This window comes from Aedes aegypti, chromosome 3 (genome assembly GCF_002204515.2).
Source record: "Aedes aegypti strain LVP_AGWG chromosome 3, AaegL5.0 Primary Assembly, whole genome shotgun sequence".
In the NCBI taxonomy this organism is placed as follows: Eukaryota; Metazoa; Arthropoda; class Insecta; order Diptera; family Culicidae; genus Aedes; species Aedes aegypti.
In genome coordinates, this window is record NC_035109.1 from 199,374,463 (window position 1) to 199,392,661 (window position 18,199).

The following is an 18,199-nucleotide window of genomic DNA, read 5'->3' on the forward strand; positions in this document are numbered from 1 at the left end:
CTTGAAAACATGATTTTAGTACTATAGTGTCTTCGGGAAAGTTTTTCCATAAAATAATCGCTATTTTATGAAAGTGTCAGTTTGGTGATTAATCCACCTATAAGTGAGAACGAAATTTTATTTTTCGTATTTATGAATTTAAAAATAAACTTTATTCGGGAAAGTTGTAGGTAATATTAGAAGAAACAACTTTGCTGAAGACACCGTATGCATATTTTTTGATTTTCATGTACATTTGTGGAGTTTTTTGTGGAACACCCCTAAAAATCACTTTTTTCATCATAACTTGGTTGGATGATTTTGTACAATTTTCAATTGTTCTAGTGTTATTTGTTACTTGCAAAAACACATAACTTTCTCCAAAAGAGCATATTTTTATCTCTCATACTTTTCGAGTTATTGAAGGTTTTATATAAAATTTTGCACCTTTTTGACACTAAAAATCATTTGGACGCGCACATTTCCGCAGTCTGAAACATGTTCATCCAATGGTTTGAAACTAATACTATGAAATGCAGTGAAAGCCGTTTTTAGCCTGCTTTAGCCTGACGGTCAAAAGAAAGTCTGGAAAAATGTTTACTTACATGCAGATATAATTTACACTTATTCACTACCCCCTATATTGGCTTAACTTGAATATCTGGCATCACTATATCGAATTTTATGCAATCAAATCAACAATGACATCAATCAACAACAGATCGGAATAATCTGTTCAGACAGGTTTACCACAGACAAACAGACTAAATATCATACATTCTATTCATCGTTCACTTTTCTAACGTTAGTTTCATTTATGAAGTAGGTGGTCAATTAGGGATTCCGGCTCCGACTACTTTTGCTGAATACCGATTCAACGGTACTACATCGATCAGAATCGGTAGGGTTCATGGACAAAAGGTCGAAAGACAAAACGTAGAAAGGACAAAAGGTCGAAAGACAAAAAGTCGAAGGGACAAAAGGTCGAATATGATTTGCTTGGTGAGAAATTTTTCCTTCTTTGAAAAAAGATTTTCGACCTTTTGTCCCTTCTTTTTTGTTCTTCGATCTTTTGTCCTTTCGACCTTTTGTCCTTTCGACCTTTTGTCTTTCGACCTTTTGTCATAGATTCATCGGTAGTACTAGTAAAATACCGATAATGATTTTTTTTTCCCACTAAACCAATAAAAAATGTTATAGTTTTCGTTTGTTCATAAGAAATCCCTATATTTTAGTTTTATTCACAATTATAACATTTATGCATTTTACAATAAATAGGTGATAATTTGTGGAGAATGAAAAAGTATACATTTGTTGAAATATTTTAGAATATTAGTAATAGTTATCGTGTCATGTGATTTGCCATCACCAGAACCGCTTGATTGATGATACGATTGGCGAAGGTTATTTATCAGCATCATACAAAATAAAACAGCGGAATTACTGAAATCTTAAGATGATCATATTAAAGATCATGTAACAAAATTTGTTCATACATTTTTCTATGATAACATTTTGTTGAATTTGTTCATTTGTGGTGATCGAACCCATGTATAAAAGGGATTATTAATAAATTACCTAAACCTGCTTACACTGTTCATCTACACCTACTTGTCCCATTTTCTATGTAAACCTTATGAGCTGCGAGCCAAATATGCGTAGAACGGCAGTACACGAAGGCAATTGTGGATTGTTTCTTCATAATTGTGTAAATATGTTTTAATGCGAGAAAATCGGTAAGTATGCATTTCAAACTGTTTAATTGCTTTTTGGTTTATATGAGTGGCACCCAATATCAGCATCCGTACTAGCTTTGGCTGAGTTTAAATTGATATTTCGAATATTTAAGTTGTCATTACGATTAATCGATATTTTGAATCGATGTTTCGAGCATCTAGAATCGAATGAATTGATTTTATTAATTCGAGTTTTTGATTCGATTTATTTTGTAGAAATCGAAAAATGTTTCTTAATGAATTGATGGGAGAGAAACCAAATTTTTAATTAGTGAATTTGTTGTATCGAATATGAAAACTGATTTTATTGAAAGATGTTGGTGTCGACTGCTAATTCATTTGATCCCATCCCAAACTTCATAAATTTCAATTCAAATATATAGATGCAAAGGATTCGATTAAATCGATAAATAGATTCGACAGTTCAAATGTGAATCGATTCAGTAACATCGATGCTATGAAGAAATTTGCTCAACGCTTTGTACACTGAATCCTTATACGAGGATGTGAGGTAATTGTTGTTGTTGTTGTTTGCGAGGGACTTTAACCCGAAGGTCATTCGTCCCTTTAATACTAGTGAGGTAATTTCTTTCTTGGTCTCTATTGGACAGTTGACCGAAGAGGCTCAAGAGGTTGTAACAAGGATATTAAGAATTGCAGAGAGGATCTCCAGAATTGATACTGACTAAGAATTATTACACTGTTTGTTGGCGACATCAAATCCTGTGATTACATCTATTAGAGCATTCCCGAGAAAAAAGTGTTTCCTTATCAGGATGGGAAAATCTTTTAGTAAAAAAAGATAACGAACAAACCAGTGATAGCGGAGCTAAAAATAATGATGATAATCTTAAACATTAATATTTACTGATTTATGGATTGCATATGAATTTTAAAGGAAAAAATAAATGTTTCATAGTTATATTATACATTTTAGTTTTTGCAGCGAGCTCCGAAAAATTCTCAAGAAAGGACTGAGACTTCCTGCAGAAAAAATAGCAATAAGTGTTTTTCTGCAAAAAATAAACAGCTAACGTTGGAAAGGTGAACGACGAAAAGTCTGTTGGATATGTTGTCTGTTTGTCTGTGATAAACTTGTCTGAATAGATTATTTCGACCTTTTGTTGATTGATTATATTGTTGACTTTATTGCATAAAATTCGATACAGTGATGCCAGATATTCAAGTTAAGCCAATATAGGGTGTAGTGAATAAGTGTAAATTATATCTGCATGTAAGTAAACATTTTTTCAGACTTTCTTTTGACCGTCAGGCTAAAGCAGGCTAAAAACGGCTTTCTCTGCATTTCATAGTATTAGTTTTAAACCATTGGATGAACATGTTTCAGACTGCGGAAATGTGCGCGTCCAAATGATTTTTAGTGTCAAAAAGGTGCAAAATTTTATATAAAACCTTCAATAACTCGAAAAGTATGAGAGATAAAAATATGCTCTTTTGGAGAAAGTTATGTGTTTTTGCAAGTAACAAATAACACTAGAACAATTGAAAATTGTACAAAATCATCCAACCAAGTTATGATGAAAAAAGTGATTTTTAGGGGTGTTCCACAAAAAACTCCACAAATGTACATGAAAATCAAAAAATATGCATACGGTGTCTTTAGCAAAGTTGTTTCTTCTAATATTACCTACAACTTTCCCGAATAAAGTTTATTTTTAAATTCATAAATACGAAAAATAAAATTTCGTTCTCACTTATAGGTGGATTAATCACCAAACTGACACTTTCATAAAATAGCGATTATTTTATGGAAAAACTTTCCCGAAGACACTATAGTACTAAAATCATGTTTTCAAGGTCAAAACAATTTCGATCACGTTTTTTCAGCGACGGCTACAGTGTGCGACGAGGTCCATTTGACGACGGCGTTGACTGCAGCTTGAGCTTTTATTCTGGTGCGAACGGGTGTGCGGCCTGAAATTGCCAGCAAGATATCATCCGCGTATACGAAAATGTAAATCCCACTTGGGAGATTTCGGAAAACACCATTCATCGCCACAAGAAAAAGGGTGACTGCAATAACGGATCCTTGGGGTACGCCGGTCTCTTCGGCGAAAAGCTTGGATGTGTTGTACACGGAAAGTGCGATTGGATAAAAAGTTTTTGATGAAGTGGATAACGTGCCCGGACATCCCCCATTCCACTAGCTGTTTGAGTACCAGAGGAGTCCAGGTGCGGTTGAAGGCTTTGGAAAGGTCCAAGGAGATCAGCTCAGTGTGCAGCCCTTCGGAATGTGCGTTATGAAGGATATCACCCAGAGAAGCAAAGTAGCTGTTAGTCCCGTATCCAGCCCTAAAGGCGTGTTGTCGGCGGTCAAGATGGCCTGCAGCCTCCAGTTGTTGTTTGAGCCGTCTATTGACCATTCGTTCCATAATCTTAGAGAGACAGCTAGTGAGCGCAATCAGCCGGAAGCTTGATGGTCCACGAGTTGGATTGTTGGCTTTGGGTATAGGGACGACGAGGCTTTCTTGCCATTCGGCTGGAAAAGTGTCCGACAGCCAAATTTGGTTGAGAATTTCCAGGAGTTTGATTTTTCCGGAGAACGGCAGATTTTTTAGCAGCGGATATCCAATGCCATCAGATCCAGCTGATTTGCCTTTACTGCGGCCAAGAGCGAATTTTAATTCTTGGAGTGAGAAGGGTTCGTTGATGGCTGCACCTCTTAAATCGTATGGAACGGGGAAATTAAGAACAGAGTCTGTCGAGGGATTGTAACGGCGCTTAAAGAGGTCGTCGTAGCTATCAAATGCCGAGAGACTTGAGAAATATTGCCCAAGGGTATCGGCGACTGCAACGGGATCGGTGACTAATTTATCCGGCAATTGTATTAATAGTGGAGCTAAGTTTCTTTTGCCACTCAGTGCGTTTACCCGGTTCCAAAGTTCCGCGGAAGTTTGTGAGGCGTTCATACCTTCCAGAAACTCTTCCTAACTAGTGCGTTTAGCGTTCCTGATAGTTTGTCTGCACTGGATGTGCAACATTCGATAGCGATTAAGCATGTTTTCTTTCTCAGGGTGGCCTTGTGGCAGCCGCTTTGCAGCACGAAGCGCTTTTCTTCTAGCTTTCACAGCTTTTCGCGTGTCATCCGTCCACCAACGAAGCGCTTTTCGTCCGGGCTTGTTACTCGATCTGGGTACTGCAGCCTCAGCTGCTTTGTGGATGAGTTCGTTAAAGTCCGGGATACTGGTGGGATCGGTAGCCCGAAGTGCTTCACGAACAGAAGCATTATATATCTCCCAGTCAGCACGTTCATACAACCATCTAGGACGACGAGTAGTGATCGGAGAGCTAGCAGCTATGGTGATCTGTATCGGATGATGATCACTTCCGTGAAGATCAGTAATGGTGTACCACTGGAGCTTAGGCAGAGTTGAGCGACTAACTGCGGTGACGTCGATGGCGCTAGAGTAGTGACCGTTGTAGAAAGTGTCGGAGCCATCGTTGAGTACTACTAAGTCGAGTTCTTCGAAAAGATCGAGGAGAGTAGTCCCTCTACGGTCTGCACGATTTCCTCCCCAAGCAGGGTGATGAGCGTTCATATCCCCCAGGCATATCACGGGCCCGGGAGCGGCTTCTAACAGGCTTTTGACTTGTTCGTGGAGATTCGGGAGCACCCCACATGGAAAATATACGTTTATTACGGATATGTTCAGCGGATTTTGCGGATTTTGGTTGTGGAGTCATGTTGAGGGTGGAGGGTGTTTCGCCTGGTTGATGGTGTTTTGATGGGAAGGCTATTTAGAGTTTTTGCTAACGTTTTTCCGAGTAAGAGAGGACTGCCTTTGTACCTTCGACGCGTTCACGCTGTCCTGCAGCTTATCGGGAGAATTTGCTTTACTGTAAGGTCGTTTAGGAGTGAGAGGATGGCTTTTGGTAAGGCTTGACGTCTCCTTCTTGCGGATCATGGGAGAAACAGGGGGTCTTGGTGTTCCCATGTGTTTGGAAGAGCTCGGAATGTTGTCGAGAGGATGAGAATCGTCGCTATAAATGTCTAGCGGATCATCATTAGGCTGTTGTTTCTCGGGTGTGAGGGTTTTGGAAAGAGCGCTTTCGATTGGGGTTGCAAACTCGATAACAAAATCTTCTTGCGTGAGCGCGTTGTGTGCAATGCTGGTAGACGTATTAATAGAGCTTTTTAAGTGTTGTACTTCTTTTTGCATTTCTATGTTGGCTGCTATCAAATTCTTAATAACTCGATTAAACATCGCTTCTTGTTTATCTAACATTGCTTGGAAGCTGGAGGGGATACAATCGACTGCTGGGGGATTTCCGTCCAGGTTTGAAGTTGATGTATTTTGGCCATTAAGAGCGCTCTCAAGCTGTTCAATGCGTCGGTCGCGCATTTTTACCATCTCCATAAGCTCGTCGATCTTCTGATTGAGGTTTAGAAAGTCACTGCTAGTTCCTGTTGCTGTTATTTTTGCGTACGTTTTTGGATCATTTGACTCCTCGTAGATACGCCTAGCTTCGGGGTAGGGCACATCTTGATCGATTTTGATACGCTGGATGTCGTTTTCTTTTCTATAAGCAGGATAGGACCGCTCTCTGATTGTGTGCTGGGTAGTATCACATTTACTGCAGTATTTCGCTTTGGTGCAGGGCTTATCGGCGATAAAAGGGTGATCTCCAGAGCATGTACCACAGATTCCCTTTTCAATTTTACAGCGTGACTTCGTATGCCCGAAAGCCCAGCAGTTAAAACACTGCATGGGCGACGGGTAATAGGGACGTGTTCTACAGCGAATGTAGCCGAAGTCTAAAAACTCCGGTCTGTTGGTTCCCCTCAAAGAGATAATAAGGGTCGATGTGTTGATCCGAGTTTCACCGGATTTTCGGGTGATTCGCCTCACTTCCTTTACTCCTTGGTCTTTAAGTTCCTCTGCGATTTTTTGCTCTGATTCATCGATCACATCACGACAACTGACCACACAACGCGTTGTGTTCAGTGCAGGGTGCTCGATAATCTCAATGGGAGTACCGTTAGAGAGTTTGGTCATCATTAGCAGCTTTTCGAAGTGGCGGACATTCCTCACCTTTAGCGCGTAGCTGTTTCCGTTGGCCTCAGGATAGGCTCCTTCAACGTTTGCACCAAGATGAGCTTGTATAGACTTTCGAATCATGAAAGGTGCGTGTGGCAGAACATTTTTATTCACGCCTTGAAGTCGGAGGACGTGTAGATCTCCGTACATCCCATCTCTGTCCATGAAGGCTGGCAGTGTAGCTCGTGAAAAGCTACCAGCGACTCGTCTTGAAATCGCACCATCCAGTTGGGGAGCCTCCCCCCAAGGTGGGGGACCCCCCGGCCCCGTTACCATAAAGGCAATTCACTAATTGTTCACTAAATAAACTGCTGTAACAATTTCGCAATAGCAGTTTCACTGTTCACTCGGTTTCTTCTCAGCTCTTCTGCCACTAAAGCTTTCTTCAAAAACGCGTCTGTGGTACGATGTCAGGAAAGGTTGCGAACGCCTGTCGAATAACAGCTTCACAATATCACAACCAGATGGCTAAAGCCACAACTCAAGCTTTCACTTCTACTACACACCACCACAGTACACAAATCGAGCTTGCTTTATTTGTACCCTCGCGTTTCAACCTCCCCTTTGGGGAGGGATCGTAATAGTCTCACAAAATCACTCCCACGACCCGGATTACGACCTCACAATTGCACTGTGAGCAGAGAGATGGATTTGTTCGCCACCAATAATCTTTCACGTGTTGAAATTTGGCAGCACCACTATCTTCGAAAGCGAGAAAATCGCCACAGATTAAAAACCACACTACCCCCTTGCCCAGAAGTTGCTTTGGGACAAAGGGGCTTGGAATAAAACTGAATGTCAATCGCTTGTTAAACCGCGCGAAAACAAACAAATGGTATAGAAAAAAACAGGAACACAGCCGCGATTGATTACGGTTATTCCGTATGTACTAAGAGACGAATATAACAACGGAAAACAAAGTAAAAACAATTTAAAACTGTTTGTTGATCGACCGGTTTTGGTTAATAAAAGGATAAACAACTTCACAGTTGGAGATAGCGATCAACGCATCTACATTCAACCATAGCAAGTTGCAAACTGAGTTTGAATCAGAAAATAGATTGTGCTTTTTATTGAGAATAGTTAAAATGTCGCAATTATACAGTGATTATGTTTTTTTAAATGAAGGCAATCAATGGACTTCGCCTCTGCCTATGAGAAAATCAACTCCGTCTAACAATCCGACGGATTTTTATGGTTTGAAAGATATCACAACAGTATTGCAAACATTGAAAAGTATCAACCTTATCATGGGGTATGGATATTCTCTTCTAGAAAAAGTTTTTTAAGGGGCCCAGATAGCCGTAGCGGTAAACGCGCAGCTATTCAGCAAGGTCGTGGGTTCGAATCCCACCGGTCGAGAATCTTTTCGGGTTGAAAATTTTCTCGACCTCCCAGGGCATAAGAGTATCTTCGTACCTGCCACATGATATACACATGCAAAAATGGTCATTGGCATAGTGAGCTCTCAGTTAATAACTGTGGAAGTGCTCATAAGAACACTAAGCTGAGAAGCAGGCTCTGTCCCAGTGGGGACGTTACGCCAGAAAGAAGAAGAAAAAAATTTGCGAAAAAAAACTTACTAAACGTACCTGCGTTACACGCCAGATGAATAAGAAATAATGAATATGTTTGTAAAGACTGTTCATTTTATAAAGTGGACACCTTGTGCATGCTGTATCTTTTTAATTTATCAATTAAATTTCAATCGGTTTTCTGTACATCGTTCGATTAGTATTGTACAATGTTGTTATAATAAAATATTCTCCAAAATAATTAAATTTCACACGACTATGGAGCAACATTTAGAACGATCGATTTTTGGAGGTTATCAAACTCAATGATTGTCAGAAGTTGGCTGGAAAATTCGACAATTTATATTCTTTATTTTCAAAAAAGGCTTGGTTTTCGAAAGCATCATCAATCAGAAGCCTGATTGGAAAAATCAAGTTATTTTTGGGGAAACAATTTTAAAAATATAATGAAATCATTTTTCCCCTATAATTTTAGAGAAAAATATTTTAAAGTAGAAGGGAAATGATATGAGTAGACTTTTTTTGGTTTTAAGTACGTTCTGACGAAAGTGCTAATATAGTATTAATATGAAAAATTACTTACGCCTTTATAGAGATACTTATTTAGTCCTCACGTCAAATTTAAAGCACAATAGAAAAGCAATTGCTTTATTTTTAGAAGACCTTTCAAAGCACAATGACAATCATAAAAATTGGCAACACTGCTGTAATGAAATCGATTTTATTTTCCACATATTATTTTCATAATATGTTATTCTGAGACTAGCAATTGAAATATTCAGAGAAAAACGATTATAATTTGCTGTAGATTGATAAATATGCGTGCATGATTTTAAAAGTATTGGACTTTTTAGTAAAACGACCATCAAGAGCAAAATTTATACTTAAGACTGCGGTTTAAACTCACAATTTAGCTCTCGTTTATACAAATGTAGTTTCTTTAGTAGTCTAAACTACTTTTGAACACGCTTTTCACTTGTATCTTTTGCTGGGAGTGAAAGGATGGTGTATCAGCAAATTTGGCCATAAATAGATAAATCACTAAAGTTACCTAATATCAGAGAATGGTGGAATATAATTGATTTTTTTAAGTTACACCTTTGGTAGAATAGTAAAGGATACAAATATACAAATTGTTCATAAAAATGAGGATTTCTGTTTTGCGAAAAATAATGATAAACTTTGATGAACAGCTTTTCTTAGGAATTTTTGGAAAAACTATTTAGCTCTTCAACCAAAAGCATTTTCTAAGATCTTATATTTTCATAGCATTGTAGAATAATAGTTGAACGATGCACAGAAAACCGATTACGATTTTATCAATAAATAAAAAAGATATAGAATAAACAAAGTGTCCACTTTATAAAATGAACAGTCCTTATTGTTATCTACCTAAAATGTCCGTTAACGACCTGACTAACTTAACAACCACCGCGTGAGTGTATAGAAAGATAGGTATTTAACTTACAGTTGTCGTTCTACCTATGCAGATAACTATTTAAGCTTGATGTCAATAAAACTCTTTTCATTTTATCTAAGTCAAAGAAAAGAATAAAGATGGATAAACAAGATTTATCGCGCATTTAAATTTAGAGATGTTGCGCTGGTATAAACAATCCTAAGTGCAGGCGTAACCAGTTATGAAACTTGTCACCAACAATGATCGAAAACATACGTGCTGCACATTTGTGAGTCATGCCGCTTAGTGATCAGGCTCCACAGAAGTTCACCTAAGAAACGTTCGGGTGGAGGCGAAGTGAATCAAGATCCACAACACCAACAAGCGGTCAGGCCTCCAATGAAATTCTGGGTAAGAAAAGTTAACATTGCAGCACATTAAACGACAAAGATTGTTTACATAGAACCCATATCAATATATTAATTCGACATGATTTATATTTCAGAAGCAGTCCTGTCCTTGTTCATCTTTGCCATCCGTCCCATCAGCGGATGAATTACTAGGCCCCTACAACGTGGAAAAAAATTGACAGTATTATTGGAACGTTGAATCAATCCCCAATACTTGGCATGGATGCAATAGAGCGCTGCATATGACGAGCCTAACCTCACTTATTTGACAGCTGCTGGTCCTGTTGTTTACGTTTCGGACTTCGTTCCATCATTTTTTTTTTCCATTCGTTTTTTCCATCATTTTTTTCATCTTCGCATCTTTTTTTCAGTGTAGAAAATATTTTTTTATTTTTTCAATTTTTTTTTTTCTAAGACGTCAGGGAATTTTACGACAGTCCCCCATACAACACTTTTTTGTACACGGAGAAAACGGAAAACCCATATTTGAGTATTTTTTAACTTACTTTTGAGTTATTTTTCTCTCCCTATTTCATTCGTTCCTTCTATTGTCGTCAGAGAGCGAAGAGCAAAACAACCCAAAAACCGAACCTTAGTGCGTTACCTCAAATTTGAGTAAGTGGCACAGTACTGGAAGTTGAGTTATTTGATCTGCCGATTGAGTGAAAAGAACTTAGCCAGTAGGTATTTTTTCGCATGGCTGCAAATGAAAACAACTTCTACCCCATCAACTCAAAATTAGGTTAACGCACGAACCCCCGGAATTGAGTGGAATGAACTCACTTTTGAGTACTTCATTTTCTCCGTGTAGGTCTTACCGTTTTCGAGTTATACGGGTTTATATAAAAAAAGTAAAAAAAACTTTGACCCTTTCCAAATGTTAGTCTAGATCGATTTTGAAAAAACAAAATATGTAAAGTATCTTAGTTTCACATACTTTTGACATCCAGAAAGTTTCATTGAATACTTAAATTATGAAGGGGTGCTGCCAATCGCGTGTCGAGTTGGCGTGAAATCCGTCTATAGTGTTATTCAATAAAAACAAGATTTTATCAATAATTTTAGGACCTTACTTAATGTAATCATGATCTCCAGACATTACTCACCTGTTTGAAATTTACAGGATCAAAATAGGATTCAGAACAGTCGGGTTGTGAGTTGCTCATAGGAACAACATTTTTTTGGCTGTTATCAATGTATTTAGTGGTGTTGGCATACGTAATTGCTTCTTCGTTTCCCCGATCTAATTCACGTACAACATCGAGATGAGCAAAGAATGATGCGCTGTAGTCAGCTGTGATGCCGCTGGGTAGCCTTTCCTTTACTTTTCGGCGATTCCTTATTCTCAAAGATTTCCGCACCTTAAAATAACAAAATGTTATTTATTTAATTTATTGAATTACCTAACATTCTTAATCATTATTTGGGTAAAATGTGTAAACGTCAGGGTGATGTGCAAATGTCAAACACGAACAAAATCGACGCGAGCGCTGCTGGTGGTCGCTTGACATCACCAATGATATATTTGAAGGGGTGGTCGATGGAGAATGGTGAGAGTATGGCATCTGTTTGTCTGTGCTATTATTACAATGTTTAAATCAGTGTTTCCCTAACTTTTTTGATTTTCGCCCCCTTGAGACGAATATTTTTTGGAATCGCCCCCTGGTATGAAATTTAAAAATTTTTATTAAGCGTTAAGCTTACGTAGAAGTATTGATCAATATTTCATCATAAGTATACCGAAAATATGTCAAAATCAAAGGTGTAATAGTCAGTCATAATGCAATCATACCCCAAAGGGAGTGTTTTCTACTTGTATATCATTAGAAGAGAGTCACCTATCATATGTATAAATTGTTGTTGTTTTATATTAAAAAAACGTATTAACCTGGCTAATGTGCAATCATCGAAAAATTTTCGACTTGTCTTTTTTTTATGTTTGAAATGTGAAATGTTGGGTAATAGTTGGTTTGACTTTATTAACGAGATTTTTAGCCCTGGGCTAGTTCATCTCGGGACCAACGGCTTTACTTCCCTTCCGAAGGAAGTCGTCACTATAACTTTTTACGTCATAAGTGACTATGTCGGGGATGGGATTCGATCCCAGGTCCTCGGCGTGAGTTGGGTAATATAGTATCGGTTGTTCTGGAAACAGCCCAATCTATGTACAAACTATAAGAAAAAAAAACTTGTCTCAACTCTTCATTCACTGAAATATAACGTTCAATTTAATATTTCTAAAGCTTTGATCCATTAAATTTCTTGCCTTTCAGGCCTATTTTAAAGTAGGGTGATTTACGTATATGGCATTCAGTGATTTTATCATTGGAACCCGATTTTTGTCCACTAAAGTCACATAAATTTATTTATAAAATGATTTTACTATTAATACTGATTAGTATGCGTGTCAATAAAATATCTAAATCAGTAAACTAACAAATGTGTGAAAAATAACTTAAACAAAACTAAATTTAAACCGATGAAATAGTTAGGTGTCAAAAAAAAATCTTCCTCAGGTGTTATCATTAATATATGAGTGTTTATTATAAACTTTGAATCAATTTTTGTTTTTCAATTACTCCCACTTTCGTCCCCATTCCGGCATTTTCGCCCCCCAAATTCAGTTTTACAAAATTTAGCCCCCTTGGAGCAGAAAATCGCCCCCAGGAGGGCGAATTCGCCCACTTTGGGAATCACTGGTTTAAATCATCCAGGCTTTCAGTTCTAGTTCACATCAACCGTATTTTCTACTTCGTTCATTTCAGACTCGCAGCAAAAATTTATTTACCCCTCAAATACCTAATTTTTATATTCGATTTAAATATCATTTTTCGTTATCTAAAATCGTTTTAAACACGTTTTGGGTGTGAGCAAGGAAAAAGGTAGTAAGTTGAAGGCAAAAGACACCATGTCGAATTTTTCGGAGCGGTGCCAGGAGATGCAAATGATAATTGTCAATGAACCGCGATGATAAATTTTGACAGTATTCCGTGAAAAATCACCGGAATCCGTAAAATTTCGACGGAATTACGGTGTTTTATTTTACCGAACTGTTCAGCTGTTGAGATTACGGTGAAATTCACCGTATGAGCTTAGTGTGTAGAGTATGCTAATATATATTTGTATTGTCATTGTGGCACCTTTTGTAATTAACAAGGCTGATCCTCAAAAAACATGAACGACAAAATAAAATAATGTGTTTATTATAAAAACAAAACAATGAAAATAATGTCCACTACCTTTGTTTCATTACAACCATGCACATAGTAAAGTTAACTATACGGCTTAATTGTCAATACATGGTAATTTCCAAAATGGTATAGTCATTCTAAAAGAGTTCATGTTCTGTAAAAATAAAGTGGTACACATGTTTTATTTTGACCCGCAATATGGTTAGCGTTACTATGTCTTTCTTTTCAGTGTACGTACTAAAAATCTGAAGTATATTATTTTTATTTTTATTAAAATAACTTAAGTGATGAAGTACTCCCATTTCACATTTTTGCTAACGGGCAGTCAATTTGGACGTTTTTCAATATTTTAAAAGCTATTTTATTTTTTATTCTTCATGCTAAATTTATTCTTTATTCTTCTTAACGTAAATTTGTCGAGAAAATTCTTCGCGTACTTTTTGATTACTATTGTAGCAATATAAGGGTACTTTTTGATTACTATTGTAGCAAGGGGGCCCAGATAGCCGTAGCGGTAAACGCGCAGCTATTCAGCATGACCATGCTGAGGGTCGTGGGTTCGAATCCCGCTGGTCGAGGATCTTTTCGTAAAAGGAAATTTTCTCGATTCCCAGGGCATAGAGTATCTTCGTACCTGCCACACGATATACGCATGCAATAATGGTCATTGGCATAATAAGCTCTCAGTTAATAACTGTAGAAGTGCTTATAAGAACACTAAGCTGAGAAGCAGGCTCTGTCCCAGTGGGGACGTAACGCCAGAAAGAAGAAGCAATATAAGGTACACCGGGGCAAGTTGAAACGGGTGGGGCAAGATGAAATGCTAAGTTTTAAATATGATGCCAATATATATTTACAGGTTCTTCTTCCTCAAAAGTTTGTTCCATCTGTTAACTTAATGTTGCTGGAGATAATTTTCCTATTATTATGGAATTTCAATATGATACCATGCCATTTCATCTTACCCCAACCGTTTCAACTTGCCCCGGTGTACCTTATAGAAAAATAAATTTTGAACGAACATTGCAGTATTTTGCCAGATTCTGATGGATTTTGGTGAAAATACGCAGAGTTGGGGCGGCCACGATGTATCCATTGGAAATGCTTCATCAGCGCTCTTCTGAACAAGCAACATTGCTGCATCTAGCGCTAAAGATAGCACACACATATCATGGCTACTATGTTTTACTTCATATATCAGGTGATGCCCTCTATCATGGTGTACTATATTAATTATTATGCCGTGCCCTCCATCAGTTGAGAAAAAATGTCATTTCAAATGGGACACTCTGTAGGAAATTTCTTGACCCACTCAGTCAAGGAATTTCTTTACTTTTCTTTAGCGCAACAGCATACTTATCTTTAACGTTTATCTTTTCTACCACCCTCAAACTTACTAATTTTGCATAGGTACTTTGATTATAAAGCAAACAGTAAACGATTGAAATCATCCGTTATATGAAATTTATTAGATGTATAATTGTTGCTGAAATTTATAAACAGATGGATTTAACAGTAGGGATGTCACTATTGATTGATTATTGTTGTCCAACAATATTGAAGCATCCATTATAGAAACGTGTTTTTAATAGATGATAGCGAAAAAACAGTATCAAGGTAAATATATATAAATTATTGTGTATTTCTTTCACTACTGGACTGCGAAGTGCGGCTTTATAAATGCGAATAAAAGTGTGGAATTGCATCGAATCATGTTGGTGCCTTCACTTTTTCTTTTGACTGTGATGCCGAAGACACCGACTTCATTTGATGCAATCGCGCACTTTCATTAGCATTTCCACACTTGTAAAAACTTTTGCGATAGTCCAGTTGTGAACAAAATGCACGGAGAACAAAATATAGTGTTGCTAACCATGTTTGCGATCAAGTTAACTATATTTTAAGGTTTATTTAGAGATAACCAGGCATTGCATTTCATCTTATTATTTGATCATCTGAGAAAGATACGGATCGTATATCAAAATATCATCTTAGCGCTCTTTGATCAATCTTTCATCAATATTTTTGTTCATTTGATGCTAGATGAATCATCATAACGGCATAATTTTTCGCCCAAACCATGCCCGATTGACTTTCGGATCAAAAATGGCACACCAGAAGGCAGATCGCGGAATAAAAGCGCAAAAATCCTCTCAAAGTTATAACTTTGGTTTGCGAACAATTGATCGTTAGCAAACATGCCGAGCGATTCATTTTTCGCGGAGGAGAGTTTGTTGTTTGACTTGACGACTAATGGTTTATCGTTGTTGCTATGCTCGCACGATAAAGAACAACCGCGATGCATCATTTATTTTGTCATGATCACTAGACTTCCATCCTTGGTCGAAATCAGTGACAGTATTTGATAGCACACCCTCAAATCCAAAACAAAAAATTAAAGGGGATTCTATAGAGGTAAGCAAATGATACACATTTAATGGTATTAATTATTCCTTCGTTTTTACTTGTAGATTTACAAACAACCGAGAGACGCTCACCGTATATGCACTAATAAATCATTTTTCATGAAATCGACTGAGAAAGACCAAAATAAGACACATTATCAATGATATCACAAGAATATTGTCATAGGACCAGGCATTGTTTTCACCAAATGCCTTACAAGAAATTTGCAAAAGTATTGGTCTTAAATTCTACCAAACATGTTGCAAATATTCGCCTTTCTTGTCAGGAGTGTGCACACAGGGTTCTTTGAAAAAATTGCCGAGTACCTTAAAAGATTTCCTAAAATCTTCCAAAAAATTCAATAGTTCGAAAATATACCCTATCTTTTTTGCTGGTCTGCTCGATTAAATTTGATTTCACTGCGTGACTACATCTGATTTTTTTGCGTGACTACATCTGTAAACCATTGTTTGTTTGTTGTTTAAATTATCTTTTGAGCCATCAAATCGAAATATGGTATCACATCAAAGCGCTCTTGGATATCACGCCAACATCCAAGGACGATCTCAGTAATCAGATGAGATTGTTATGCCTGGAGATATTGCGGCGCTTATATTAAATCCACATCCAGCGGCGGCGGTAACGCGCACAAGATATGCGCGCAATTCAAACGCAACGTCAAAATTCAAGTAGGCTTGGATTTTTTCGTCCTTCAAGGACACAAATGGTTCAAATTTGCTAATTCTGAAACAATTGGTGGCTTTCATTATCACTGCGACGGTATATCGAGATTTTCAGATAAACGCATTCCGTGGATTTCTCCTTCAGAGCACAATAACTATAAACATAGTTGATTAGACAGTATATTGTTAAAAACATTTAAAATGAATTTACATACGTCAAAGCGCTCTTGGATTGAAGATAATATCACGCCAACATCCAAGGATGATCTCAGTAATCAGATGAGATTGTTATGCCTGGAGGTAACTATAAACATAATTGATTAGACAGTATATTGTTTAAAACATTTAAAATGAATTTACATACGTCAAAAGTCAAAATTCAACAATAATTTAGTGGATTCAAAGTAGTCAATTTAATTGAGTTTATAATATTTTTAAATGTTTACTCAGCATTTTGTTCTGCTTTACCAACATATTTGAAAAGATTCGCTGCTGCTTTATCGATCTAAAAAAAATGCAACAATAAAAATGAAGTGCGCGTCGGCAAACTTGATACGTAGTCTTCTGCGTGAGAGGTTGTCACTAGTAATCCTTTATAAGACTTTATAAGGCTATAAAGGATCACTAGTTGTCACCTTAGCACCTACAAGTTAAACGTAAGTAGATTTGTAAGCATGACTTGAAGTCTAGGGATGTGAATGTTTTCGGATAGTGGTAATTATTCAGATTATAACTGATATAGGTACAAGTGGATAGCTGAATCAATGAAGTGTGTATTTGATTTGACGTTAATTTAGTTGATTTTACTTCGAAACAACTAATTGTGCAGATCATCTTTTAGGGGGGGTCTGTAGCCTTGAGGTTACGCTTTCGCTTCATAAGCGGAAGGTCATGGGTACGATTCCCAGCCCCTCCACAAAAAAACCCGTCCAGCCACCAGAAGACGCCTCACGGAGGACCGTGCTTTGGAGAGCACATTCATCCTCCGTCAGTATCAGATGGTGACTGAGACAAACTGACCCTCTTCGTAGGCAGCTAGCCTCACTAACAACAGAGCTCTCTCCTACCTGCTCGGTGTGAGAGAAAGAGTAGGAGAGAGTGAAAGAAGATGTAAATATAGATAAGTTGAAAATAGATCGTATCGGTAAAGAAGCTACAGATCACCTGATTCCGGCACAGTATTGGCCACGAAAAAAAAAAAAAAAAAAAAAAAAAAAAACTAATTGTGCGGAAGTAAAAGTAATAAACGAGATAGTAATCTCAACATAAACAAATTCTTATGCGTGGGGCAAAAATGTACAATGAATTTCGAATGTAATTTCTGAAATTAGTCTAGCAAAATTAGTACTGGCTTATGAAGTCCTGTACGAGTTTCTGACAAACTCTTTGATTTGTTTTGGTTTTCCTATTTTTTTTGGCTTGTCTTCCATAGGGAGTTTTGGTCAGATATTGGTCCTAGTTTTCGCCAAAATTTATTCACATATTTTAGCCAGAAAAGTCAGTTAAAAATACTTCCCAAATTTTGCCAGAACCTTCTCCAAAACTTTTCCCAAGAAATGTTTACATTTTCCATTGGAAATGTCTACATAATATTCACCTGAATTCTTCCAGAGAGTTGGCCAGGAATCCCTATCGTTCTTGACACTTTGATTCCCAAATTACACTATTTTTTTATAACAAATATATTTATTGCTGTTTGTGTTTGAAAAGCTTACCCAGCCCTCAATGTCACGAAAATAGTGACTATAGTTGCCAATTTCTCTGAAAAAAGTGAATTTTTAAACTTTTTGTAGGAAATAG

The 18,199-nt window shown here is 37.3% G+C and overlaps 1 protein-coding gene across 3 annotated transcripts in view; it reads right to left on the reverse strand.

The window, feature by feature from the left end:
* Positions 1–18,199, reverse strand: part of LOC5572998 (unconventional myosin-XVIIIa) — a 381,144-nt gene that overhangs the window by 314,471 nt on the left and 48,474 nt on the right. For 2 of the 3 annotated variants that reach the window (XM_021852938.1, XM_021852942.1), the window contains exon 3: positions 11,226–11,480. The exons of the other annotated variant lie outside the window; for it this stretch is intronic. Coding sequence is in view for 1 of the 2 variants with exons in the window: in XM_021852942.1 (XP_021708634.1) it covers positions 11,226–11,480 (255 nt within the window). In the remaining variant the exon portion in view is untranslated. The remainder of the gene's footprint in view (positions 1–11,225; positions 11,481–18,199) is intronic. 3 annotated transcript variants of the gene reach the window in all.